Source organism: Gymnoscopelus braueri (genome assembly GCF_963280865.1).
Source record: "Gymnoscopelus braueri genome assembly, chromosome: 2".
In the NCBI taxonomy this organism is placed as follows: domain Eukaryota; kingdom Metazoa; phylum Chordata; class Actinopteri; order Myctophiformes; family Myctophidae; genus Gymnoscopelus; species Gymnoscopelus braueri.
In genome coordinates this window covers 22,834,321-22,846,754 of record NC_137604.1, presented here as the reverse complement: position 1 = coordinate 22,846,754, position 12,434 = coordinate 22,834,321, and the positions used below count along the sequence as shown (strand labels likewise).

Below are 12,434 nucleotides of genomic sequence, written 5' to 3'. Positions count from 1 at the left end.
GAGCAGCCATATCGTCTCTTCTTGTCGGGTGGAAACCTCACAAAACTGTTACTTTTCAGGATTCAAATTCAAAAGCATCAAAAGCAGCAGATCTACTGTACAAGCTCAAAATGCTTCTTTTGATACTTTTGTGTGACGCTGTAGTACGATTCATTAATTTACAAAAACACAAAAAGTTAGAATATGTAATATGTAATAACATCCACAGTTATTATGAATCATATTATGTTAAAGGAGAATACCACTCATTTTCAACATTGAACTATGTCTTTAATACACCTTAGAGCTGTTGTGTGGAAATAAGAAAAAAGTCGAGGGGGGCAGAGCCAAAAGTACACCTTGCGTATGTCACTGATCAAATGATCTCAATCAATTATCCAGTTCTAGGCAACATAGAAGGGGGGACTTTTTTCTTATTTCCACACAACAGCTCTAGGTGTATTAAAGACATAGTTCAATGTTGAAAATGAGTGGTATTCCCCTTTAAGACCACGGGTGGGGGGGGGGTTGCATATCTCACAACATTTTATTTGTCACATGTTGCTTGCCGTCATTAAGCCTTGTATGACTTGTGTTTATCAAGGTCAGAGTTACCAGCCGAACCACTCACAAAACGTCATTCTTCATTATGTTGAAAGTTATAACTTTTGGTTAAAATGAGTGTTAAATAACTCTATATTGTGAAAGTACCAATTTCATCAAATCAGAAGAGAGAACTCATACAGGATAAACGAGTGAAATTGGAACTGATGAAACAAAACCAAAAAAAAAACAGGTAAAATTGGAACTGTAACACTATAAATTTAAGTTTGATGTTGTCTCTGATTGGATGATTGACCTGAAAATGTATTTCCTGGTTACTAAACTGCTGGAGAGACGGAGAGACCCATGCTGAACAAATACACTTAAGTAAATGCACTTAGTTACTTTCCACCACTGCATGTTAATAGTCTTTGGTATGACTCGGCTGGTATCACTCTAACCACAAGGCAACTGAACTGGTACTTCCAGCAAGTAACTCACCTTTATTTTCCAGGAATGGGCCCATGCCAGCAGTAGGCTACAAGCAAAAGCATTTCTCATGTAAACTCAGAAGGTGACATGTGAAACTTCGCTGACCACTGTCTATTTGTCACTCTCCTCTTTCTCAGGCCATATATATGTTCTGTGCCCTCGCCCTGGTCTGTGACGACTACTTTGTCCCATCCCTGGAGAAGATATGTGAGGTTTGTGCCATTTAACCATATCGTTGCTGTCGGGCAGAAACCTCTTATCTCCATATTTTAACTTTTTGTGTTTTTTTTTTCGTAAACTAATGTCCTACTTGATTATTCTACAGCCTCACACGAAAGTTTCAGAAGAAGCGGATCCGCAAGCTCGAAATGCGGCGCGAAGCGACGCGTTTTGAGCTTGTCGATCTGCTACTTTTGATGCTTTTGAATTCGATCATATGATTTGGACATATGAGGTTTCCACCCGACAGAGACCAGAGCGAATTTAGGGGACTGTTTGTCAACCAGTGGTCTAGGACCACTCGTGGTCCATGTCATAAATCGTGAAAAAATAATCTACATGCTTGTAGACTATTTTTGGTGTGCTGACACCGGCGCTAACTAAATACCCTAAATCAGGCTTTAAGACCATTAATGTTGAATACTAATTTAAAAATATTAATAATAGCAAAATGACTGCAATATGCCTTAGCCTTAGTATATACTATAGTATGAATATACTGTATAATATAGGCGTTGTTGTGGGGAGGTGGTGTGGGGTGGTCCTTGAGGATTGTTCACAATATGCCAGTGGTCCAGAGCTATTTATCTTGGCATTGACATTCCTAGCTCCTCTTTAGTCCCAGAAGAGTGTTTCCATGTAGACATATAGTGTGGATACAAGTATGATATATTAATAACGACCAGCGTTAGTTTTGGTTTTTATTCTCCAATGACGAGGGGTCAGGGGTCAAGCTATGACTCATTGCTCTTCTATTGTTCTTTTGTTAAGACTATAAAGTGGATTGTATTGTTCTGCTGAGTGTAATGGATACCTCCTATTAATAAAACATTATGTCTGTCTGTCTGTGTGTCTGTCTGTGTGTCCATGCGTCTCACTGCTCACAGCGTCTCGAGCTCAGTGAGGACGTAGCAGGAGCAACATTCATGGCTGCTGGCAGTTCTGCTCCTGAACTCTTCACATCTGTGATAGGTAACACCCCTCGTCTGTCTGTCTGTCTGTCTGTCTGTCTGTCTGTCTGTCTGTCTGTCTGTCTGTCTGTCTGTCTGTCTGTCTGTCTGTCTGTCTGTGTGTCCTGGGAGACACCGGTCAACTAAGTACATAGTGTAGGTGTTAAGTGGTAAAAAAAATGCAAACCGTAAGTAAGTCCTTTCCAGACAGAGAGATCTATTTTCAACTGTAACACCTGGGATTTGAACCCTGGTCTACCACTCGTGCAAGAGGGAATCCCACATAGGCCAGGGGATATATTGGACTTGAAGATGAAGTCAATTCTACCCACTCAAACCTTATACATAGTTTAGTATTGCCCAGAGTTCACCCAACGGTGAAAATAGCGATAATAGCTGTTTTACAAATAAATATGTTTTTATATATCGTCGCTGTCAGGTGGAAACCTTGTATGTCCAAAACAGCTACTTTTCAGGAAAAATAACATGCGTTCCTATGGATCCAATGTAGTTATTATTTAGTTATTTAAACAAGTGACGGGTCGCACACAGAGTGGCAAGAGTCAGTGTGTCTCACTGACGAAGGCTGGATAGCCGAAACGTTCGAAATAAAATGAAACTCACTCTTGCCACTCTCAGTGTGACCCTTCACTTGTTTAAATGTTATTGTTTTAAGAGGACAGCGCACCAGAGGAGTCATGGTGCGGTTGTAACAAAAGGTTTATCTATCGTTATTATTTAGTCACAAGCTCTTCATTGGTTAAAAAATCTATATTTATAAAACCCTGCAGTATGACACACAGTATGTGATTATGTTTACTTTGGTTTTGTAAAGTATATTTTGACGCCAATCATTTAAATCCAGGCCTTTTAACTTGTAATAGAGTATTGTTTTTATATTGTGGTATTGGTACTTTTACTTAAGTAAAAACATATATCGTCTCTGTCGGGTGGAAACCGTCCAAAAGTGTTACTGTACTTTTCAGGATTCAAAGTAAAAAATTACTAAATTAGCAGATCTACAAGCTCATAACGCGTGGATCTGCCACTTCTGATGCTTTTGTGTGACGCTGTAGCATGATCAAGTAGGGCGTTAATTTACGAAAAAAATCACAAAAAGTTTGAATATGGAGATAAGAGGTTTCTGCCCGACAGCGACGATATACGAGCTTCCACCACTGCTATAAATGCACTTTGTTTGTGTGTGTGTGTGTGTGTGTGTGTGTGTGTGTGTGTGTGTGTGTGTGTGTGTGACTGTGTGTGACTGTGTGTTCACATTGTCTCTGCAGGCGTGTTCATCACTAAAGGTGACGTTGGCGTCGGGACCATTGTCGGCTCGGCTGTCTTCAACATCCTCTGCATCATCGGCGTGTGCGGCCTCTTCGCTGGCCAGGTATGATGACATCACCGTAGTGGCGTGAGAACTACCACAACGATGGTCCCCCGGTTGACCTGGTTGCATTTTGCACCGTGTACAAATGAAAATGTCACCTATAAATATTCAAACACCTTAAGTTCACGATGGTGGTAGAACTTCGGCGTAGTCATGCATATTATGTAGATACGATTACACAGAAACATGCACATGTTGTTCTTCATTCTGCTTCTTGCACTAACACAAAATGCCACTCGGAACCTAATTTAAAGGTAGTGTAAGTGATATTTTTGGGTTAAAACTAAACGTTTTTTGTTAAAAGGTTAAATCACTATATTCTGATAATAATCATTGCTGTAGAGTGTTTGTTCAGTAACAGGGGTCTCCCTGTCTCTCCAGCTCTTTAATAAACAGAAATACATTTTCAGGTGTGTTTCCAATTTCAGCCAATCAGGACAGAGTATCCATTTATCTGTGTTCCAGTTCCTTTCTGTCTGCTCATTTCTTTGTGTCATCACTACCAACTTATTGAATCTGTATCCTGTGTGAGGTCCCTCTCCTGATTGGATAAAATTGGTATCCCGACCTGAAAATGCATTTTCTGTTCACTGTTATTTTTGTTATTTTTGTTATTTTTGTTATTTTTGTTATTTTTGTTATTTTTGTTATTTTTGTTATTTTTGTTATTTTTGTTATTTTTGTTATTTTTGTTATTTTTGTTATTTTTGTTTTTGTTATTTTTGGCTGAAGTTCTCCTCAGAAAGGGATAGGATTCAAGTGGTTAAAGTCAGGGACGTGCTGGCCACTGGGAAATTTGGGACAATTCCTGAATGGCTGCTCCATTCCAGGCCAACCAGGCCGGCCATAAAAAAAAAAAAGTTTCCTTTTTCTTTTCCTCCACTTTTTGGATCTGGGCGCCCCACAAAGTAAATATAACTCATGTAATTGGCCCACTGGCTTGTCTCTCATCTGAAATGGCCAATCCTTGAGTAGCACCGGCCCACATTAGCTCCAGTATTTTATCATTATTGTACATTTCTCATTGTATATTTTTATTATAAATAATAAAATTGTTTATTTTTATTATAAATACAAATATACCGCGCACCTTACGGGCCTCTCTATCTGAGATTCCCAGGCTGAATTTGGGGCCCAGCACATCCCTGGTTAAAGTAAAACAATTATCCTATGACACAAAGATTTAGCTGCCCCCCTGTAGTGACTTTGAGGACCCCCCAGGGGTCCCCGGACCCCCTGTTGAAGACCCCTGGTCTATACAGTAGCAATGAGTATATTTAACACTTAGCAAAATAATATCACGACACTTACCCTACCTTTACCGTTGCCCTATATCTGTAACTTTTACTGCTGTGCTGTCTCTGTTTTTTAAATTTCCCCCACGGGATCAATAAAGGTATCTATCTATCAGGAAGTGCTTGTGCCTACTCAAAAAAATCTGTTTGCAGATTACTTTAATTTCTTCTCACTGATCGGCAATGTCATGTCTGTGTGCCCTGTATTTACACACCACTGCTTCTCAACGTGGGGTCCCGGGGCCCTCAGGGGTCCTAGAGGTGGTTGCAGGGGGTCCCCAGCTAAGAACCAAATAGACCCTTATTAGACCCTTGGAACCAAATGGACCCTTATGAGTCTGTAACTCCGATAGTGTACAAATCCATTTGGTTCCATTTGTACACTCTCAGAGTTAATGAGTATCAAACTGTGGCTCGTTGGAAATGAAAAGGGTTGACATTAACCGCTTCGTACCATGTCGGAGGCAATGTTAGCTGGCCGCATCTGTCCCCGATGCTATCTAACGTCCCAGGGAGGAGAGATACCAGGCCTTGCATGAGAATGAGCAGGAAAAGCTCCCCCCTACTCCCAACAGTTTTCGTGTATAATGTTATACACCGAGCTCCAAAACACAGTGATGCAACCGCAGATGGTGCGTTGCATAAGAATAGTGATGGCGCTAGATAGATAGAGGGGTGGATTTAAGGGAGCATATTAAAATTATTCAACTCCAATCACCCACCCCACCCGTTATTGTTTATTGGCTTTGGTGTGACTGCATAGAGTCTATTTATTCTTCAAAGCCCCATGTTATTAATACTAACATTGGGTCCATCTATAGAGCCTAAACTACAGTGCGGTGCCAAATTCTACTCTTAACAGCTTCCAGCTTTGTTTGTGTTTACAACTTTGCCCTCTCCCTCTCAGCAGCAGCTGATTCCACGCCTGGATGTTGCACATTCAAGATGTAACTTTTGACCCAGCACTTGTGTATACAGTATACACACACGCTGTGTGGGAGGGTTGAGTTTCCATGCTTTATGGCATTAATCATGGCATTGTGAGCCCCTGTATTGTGTCTGATTACGTAAAGTCGATAAACACGCCGGCCACCTTTTTTTTTCCACGTAGGCTGGTATAGCACTCGCTTGGCTTTTAGTGTGGGTGTGATCTTTGCGGTCAGCTCGTACTTTTGTGTCAGTGCAAAGGATGGAGCCAGATGTGTTCTTTTCTGTTTTCCTGTAAGAATGCAGGAACTAATGCTTGTGTATACGTCCTTCTGCAGAGTAATGTGAGTCTGTCCCTCTGTTTGCAGGCGGTGAGGCTTTCTCATTGGACGCTGCTCCGCGATTCCATGTATTACACCTTTTCTATCATCGCCCTCATTGTCGTAAGGGTTTATTGTGTACACACACACCCACACACACAAATACACACAAATACACACACACACACACACACACACACACACACACACACACACACACACACACACACACACACACACACACACACACACACACACACACACACACACACACACACACACACAGCCAAACAAACACACGCACATGTATTCACAAGAGGGAGGAGAGTGAGAGAGTGGGAAATTAAATATGGATGCTGAAACGTGAACACAATATTACATACGGTAGAAGGGAGAGCGTACCTATGTTCCCTCAGCTCTCAGCCCTGCGTTCCCTCAGCCTTATGTTCCCTCAGCCTTATGTTCCCTCAGCCTTATGTTCCCTCAGCCTTAACCCCAACCCTAACCACAACCATAACCCCAACCCCTACTCCTGGCCTAACTAACCCCAATCCCAACCCTAAACTGAGGGCACATAGGGCTGACCCCCTGTAGAACAAAGTCACACAGTGTTTATGTGCATAGCCTACGTACAGTATATGTACAGTATATGGAGTGGCATGAATGTTTTCAATACTGTTTTTATGAGTGTTAGAGTGACAGATAATCATCTGACGCTACTATTAACCACTTAAACGCTGCAGTATATACTTATTTGACTGGAGTCAAATGGAAATAGGCCCCTAAGGCTTTTTGTGTTATCCTTTTAACATTGTAAACCGTACCATTGGTGTTAGGCAGAAACCTTGTATCTCCATAGTTCATGTTTTTGTGTTTTTTTCCTACCATAAATTAATGTCCTATTTTATAGTTCTTCATATGACAGTGTCACGCAAAAGTAGCAAAAATATCAATCTACAAGCTCACGTGTCGAATCGCAACGCAATACGACAAGTTGTGAGCTTGTAGATCGACTATTTTATATATATATATAGATATATATAGATATATATAGATATATAGATATTAAACCAATGAAAATTATTAACAAGAGCTTGTGACTAAATAATAACTACATTGGATCCATTGGAACAAAGGTTCTTTATTCCATTTCCTGAAATGTTGGACATGTAGGTTTCCATCTGACAGTGACGATATACAAACACATACAAGCTCACCTTCAAATGATATGATTGTGCATATGGGTTCATCTTTGGGTTCATATTTTTACAGTTAAGGGTGCCACAATAATAGACTGTATGAATGCTCACTTTCTGTATAAGGAAGGGGTAAAAAGAATAAAACAATAGCAAACGGCAGCTTGTGATTTGTTTCACTGTTTAAGACAGAATTCAAAGTTCAGAATTGACCCTCTCCTGATTGCTAGAGCTCTTGATGTACTGCACCACCTAGCGGTGAACACATTTTACTGCAGAACAATGTCAAAGCTCCTACTTTGGCTGCTACTCAAACATCCCCCTTCTCTGTTTTTCTCAACAGTTCATCTATGATGAGAATGTATCATGGTACGTGCCTGAATGATCTATGAAAGCCTCGATGGGTATTTGAGGGAGGACATAAAATAGGACTGCAACTATTGATTATTTTCTTAGCGATTATTCTATCGATTTCTTAGCTTTTTTATTATTTGTTTTATCTTTTTTATATCAATGAATCAATGCAAAACATTTTGAATGGATTTTTTAAATAATTGACCAAGTTGATTAGTCTGATTAACCACTTAAGCCCTATTTTATACTTTGTCGTACGACAGTGTTACACAAAAAGAGCAAAAATAGGCAATCTACAAGGTCACAATGTGGATGCGACCTGTGGTGAGCTTGGAGATTGGCTGTTTTTCCTTTTTTTTAAACACTTTTTTTTTTCAATTAAATTGGATTAAATCGATTAGTTTGATTAACTGTTGCACCCCTAACATGAAACTCTTCAGCTGAGAAGTACTGTTACTAACTTGTTTGTGTTTGTATCTAGGTGGGAATCTCTGATCCTGGTCCTCATGTATGTGGTCTACATCATCATGATGAAGTAAGTATCTCTCCTCAACAATTCCTTGCCGTGGTGGTTTTCAATGTGGTGCTAAAAGTAGAAGTAATAAATAATAATACATAAATAATGCTATACATACATATATATATATATTTATGTATTTTTTATTTCAATTCATTATTATAAAAAAAATTCTAATCTATAATATTGTAGACAATATTCACTCCTCTAGATACTGTAGCAGCTAAAACAGCCACTTCAAATGAACGTATGAGAACCTGATCTGTATTAACACATTGAATGCCAAAAACGGTCCGGACCGTTTTTGAGGATCCAAACGAGAAGTGCCGAAAACGGTCCGGACCGTTTTTGACCCAATTCTATTTTTATACATGAGGGCCACGTGGGGCGCTAAAACGAAACTTTGACATCACCCAAGGAGTTTCTGAGAAGAAGAGGCTGGATCTGGCTCCATGTCAAAAATCCTTCCGGTCGGCGTTTTCAATGTTATCTCCTTGACTAAAAGCTTAATATCTCCATTTCTTTTTAACGTGGTGAAAACCGATTTTCGATCGGCGATCACGCTGCAATGGAGGATCGCGTTAGAAATATTATTGTTCCAGGCGTTAGTCGGGACCCTCCGCCGTCTCGCACGCACGCTTTGTTTACATGCACTTCCGCGTCGGGGCTTCTACAGCACGAAACGTATAACGCAAGTGGATGGAAGAAATGCAGGCACTCAACGTATAATATTTTAATAAACCTCTGGCACCCAATGTGTTAATAGTCTATGCATCAAATGTCATTAATAGTTTACATGTAAATATAGTGGTTAAGTGGTGAAGTTACACTTAACCACTTAAGCCCTATATACATAATAATACAAAGAATTAAGATTCTTTTTTGAAAAAATATGAAAATGTTGGTCAAATGACTGTCTTCAGATCCAAACTGTGTGAATAGAGCCTCCATGTCGCTACTATGTTTTGCCTGTCACAGTCACGTTCAAGCTGACATTTGTTTGTGTGCACCCGTTGTCGGCAGGTTTAACGGCAGGGCACAGCGCTACTTTGACCGGCGGAAGAAGGGCTCAGGGGCCATGGCCAACGGCTTGACAGGGAGCACTGACCTGGAGGACAATGTCACCTGCGATGCCACCGCAGTACTGCTCAAGAAAGGTAACCGAATCATTTACCTCACGTCACCAAGCCGGTATTCGTTCTAAAACTGAGCCGTGTGATCCGGTTTAACCCATTAAGACCTGAAGCCGATTCCACAAATGTCTTCCAAATCCCAACAGTTTTCTGAAAAACGTATGCTTCTATATCAGTGGTGCTCAAACTTTTTCATGTAAAGGACCCCCAAAATGTATTTGGCCGCCGACCCCCATCTCAAAATAGTTTGTTCCAGGGACCCCCAGAATCAAAGATTTGAGTAAAAAATGTTCGCTTTAAAATAATAAATATTCAAAGATTTGCACATAATTTCAAGATTTTTCAAAAATAGCAGATCTAGAAGCTCGAGGGCGGCACTCGGTGCCGCGCTATGAGCTTGTATATCTGCTATTTTTGAATAGCCAAAGTGTAAAATAATGCTTTTTAGCTCAAATAAAAAAATTACACAGACGCGTTCCAGGTCTTAATGGGTTGAAAAAAGCTGGAAAATGGGTTCTGGTGGTGGGTTACGGTTGGCGTCGCATTGTTTTTGTTCCCCACATAATGCGAATAAGTTCGTTTAGTCTCGCTAGTTGCACTACAAGTTAGAATAAAAGATGAATATACCAAACGATTATTATACCAAAAGAAACGAAGTGATTATACCAAACTACCCTAAACACATTTTAAACTAGGGGAATTATTTTGGAGGTGCACGCCACGGCGCGTGGTTCCGGTCGTGGACCTGATGACGGAAACTTTCCACTCCAGACCGGATCAGAAATACGAAAATGGTATTGATCCCAGGCTACCGAATCAATAGAAAGAATATCATAACAGAATGGATGTGCTGCCGTTGACAGAGACTTGTGGAGGTGTCAAAATAAAGTCTAGTCTCTTCTAATACAATTTACAATTTAGGCATAATCAGCAGATGCTCTTATCCAGAGCCAGTGTGTGGACAAAGTATTCCCCAGTACTCGAGTCAAAGTATAGATACTCCTGGTCTAATATTTCTCAACTACAAGTGAAAGTTGTTCAGTCAAATTTGTACTTGAGTTAAAGTACTGCAGTCCTTGCTTTAAAACAAATACTTAATTATTCAAACGTATAAATGACAAAGTATGTTTTCTTTTTTATATCAATGCATTGCTGTGTGTCCCTCTAGCTAACTTCCACTGTACTCCATCTGTGCTGATGGTGGATGAGCTACTGTCGGCCTACCCGCACCAGCTGTCCTTCTCCGAGGCTGGTATGAGGATCATGATCACCAGCCACTTCTCGCCCCGAACGCGTCTCACCATGGCCTCACGCATGCTCATCAATGAGGTACATGCACTGTATACAATGCCCCACTTGTTCTAAAGATGATTCATACGTCGTTGTACAGTGCTGTGTGTCAGTGACTGATACATTGTGAGCTCAAGGATTGTCTATTTCCAGCGCATATGGGTCAAGCTAGCTCTGGTTCATAGCGTTAGAAGGAGGTCTCCTTCTTTAACGCTATGGGACTGTCGAGCCTTTGCACACGCACCACCGGCTGTGCAGCCTCTCGTCTGTAGTCAAAATATACAAAAAATACACCTTCGCTACTCACCAAAACAAAGACGGTTTTATGGAGTTGAAAGCCTACTCTACTTACTTTGTAGATTTTGATTATTAATACAAACATACATTAACCACTTCAACCCTATACTTTGGCTATTTGAAAATTGCCGATCACAATGCGTCGCGATGCGACACATTGTGAGCTTGAAGATCTGCTACCGTAATTTCCGGACTATAAGCCGCTACTTTTTTCCCATGCTTTGAACCCTGCGGCCTATACAACGGCGCGGCTAATCTATGGATTTTTACAGCTAACGGCCACTAGGGGACCTTCTAAATCTATGGATTTTACGCCTGCGGCTTATAGTCCAGTGTGACTTGTATATGTACACATTTCCCTAAATTTGGCTGGTGCGGCTTATATAGTCTGGAAATTACGGTACTTTGTATTTGCTGTATTTGTGTTAATTGATTGTAAATGTCGGTTTCGTATCCATGTAGCTCAAGTTGTGGTGTTCATTGGCTGTTTTCCCAGAGGCAACGGCTGATCAACACCAGCGAGACGCGCATGTGTGTCAACCGCATCACCAACGGGGACTCCGACTCGGCGTCCAGGGCACAGGAGAGGCGGGGCTTGGAGAACGGGATGGGCGGCGGGGCTGAGAGGGGTCTCAACGGGAGGTGCAGGGTCCAGGGGCCGGAGTCTGCAAACAAGACGGAGAACGAAAACGACGACAACGAGAACAACGAGAACGGCGAAGAGGGAGAGGGCGACGACGACAAGGACGGCCCTCTGGTGCCGCATAGAGCTCCAGGTGACACAAACGGTTCCACTTATAGGTGGATCACATTTGATGACAAAGTGCATGATTAGGGTTGGGATCCTTTAGGATTTTAACGATTCAATCCGGGAACACATCTGTGTCACTTTAGATTTCTTTGGCTATTCAAAAATAGCAGATATATAAGCTCATAGCACCGAGTGCTATGAGCTTGTAGATCTGCTAATTCCCGGTCTTAATGGGTTAACGATTCCCTCTTAACGGGTCCGATTCCTTAATGATTCCTATTTTTTTTTGTCTACATAATTTTGGCCTTCATTGTAATTTTTTATAAACACAAATTCAATCATTCAGTATTGCATACATATTATTATAGTGGTTCTCCAAGTGAGGTCCCTCTGGGTTACTTGAGGGACAGGATTGTTAGGACAGGACACTTATTAGATACTGTTGTATCTGTTAGAAATCTCATCCCTGCAAGATGATATTGCATTCTCCCCTGCATGTCCATGTGTGTGTGTGTGTGTGTGTGAGCGTGAGCGTGCAAGCTTGCTTGTACTGTACAGTATGTCTGATATCATGTTCGTACATGTATGTATTTTGTCCATAATCACACATTTTTCGGGGTTATTCTTATCGTTACATTGCCTAGCAGATGGTTGTTTTTTTTCCCTCTGTGCCACAATCTCACAAGATGTTTCGATGTAGCCTGGCATGGCCAGACTAATATCACAGATTCGTCTGGTTTCCAGGCTAGTTTGTGACATGTTGTGAACTTGTAGGTCT

The 12,434-nt window shown here is 41.1% G+C and overlaps 1 protein-coding gene across 2 annotated transcripts in view; it reads left to right on the top strand.

The window, feature by feature from the left end:
* LOC308097687 (sodium/potassium/calcium exchanger 3-like) overlaps positions 1-12,434 on the top strand; it is a 63,748-nt gene that overhangs the window by 43,918 nt on the left and 7,396 nt on the right. The window contains exons 4-12 of one of the 2 annotated variants that reach the window (XM_080445646.1): positions 1,152-1,226; positions 2,121-2,205; positions 3,473-3,576; positions 6,167-6,241; positions 7,658-7,683; positions 8,150-8,203; positions 9,209-9,342; positions 10,487-10,647; positions 11,402-11,681. In XM_080445646.1, coding sequence (XP_080301772.1) covers positions 1,152-1,226; positions 2,121-2,205; positions 3,473-3,576; positions 6,167-6,241; positions 7,658-7,683; positions 8,150-8,203; positions 9,209-9,342; positions 10,487-10,647; positions 11,402-11,681 — 994 coding nt within the window. The remainder of the gene's footprint in view (positions 1-1,151; positions 1,227-2,120; positions 2,206-3,472; positions 3,577-6,166; positions 6,242-7,657; positions 7,684-8,149; positions 8,204-9,208; positions 9,343-10,486; positions 10,648-11,401; positions 11,682-12,434) is intronic. The other variant, XM_080445647.1, reaches the window with a different exon arrangement.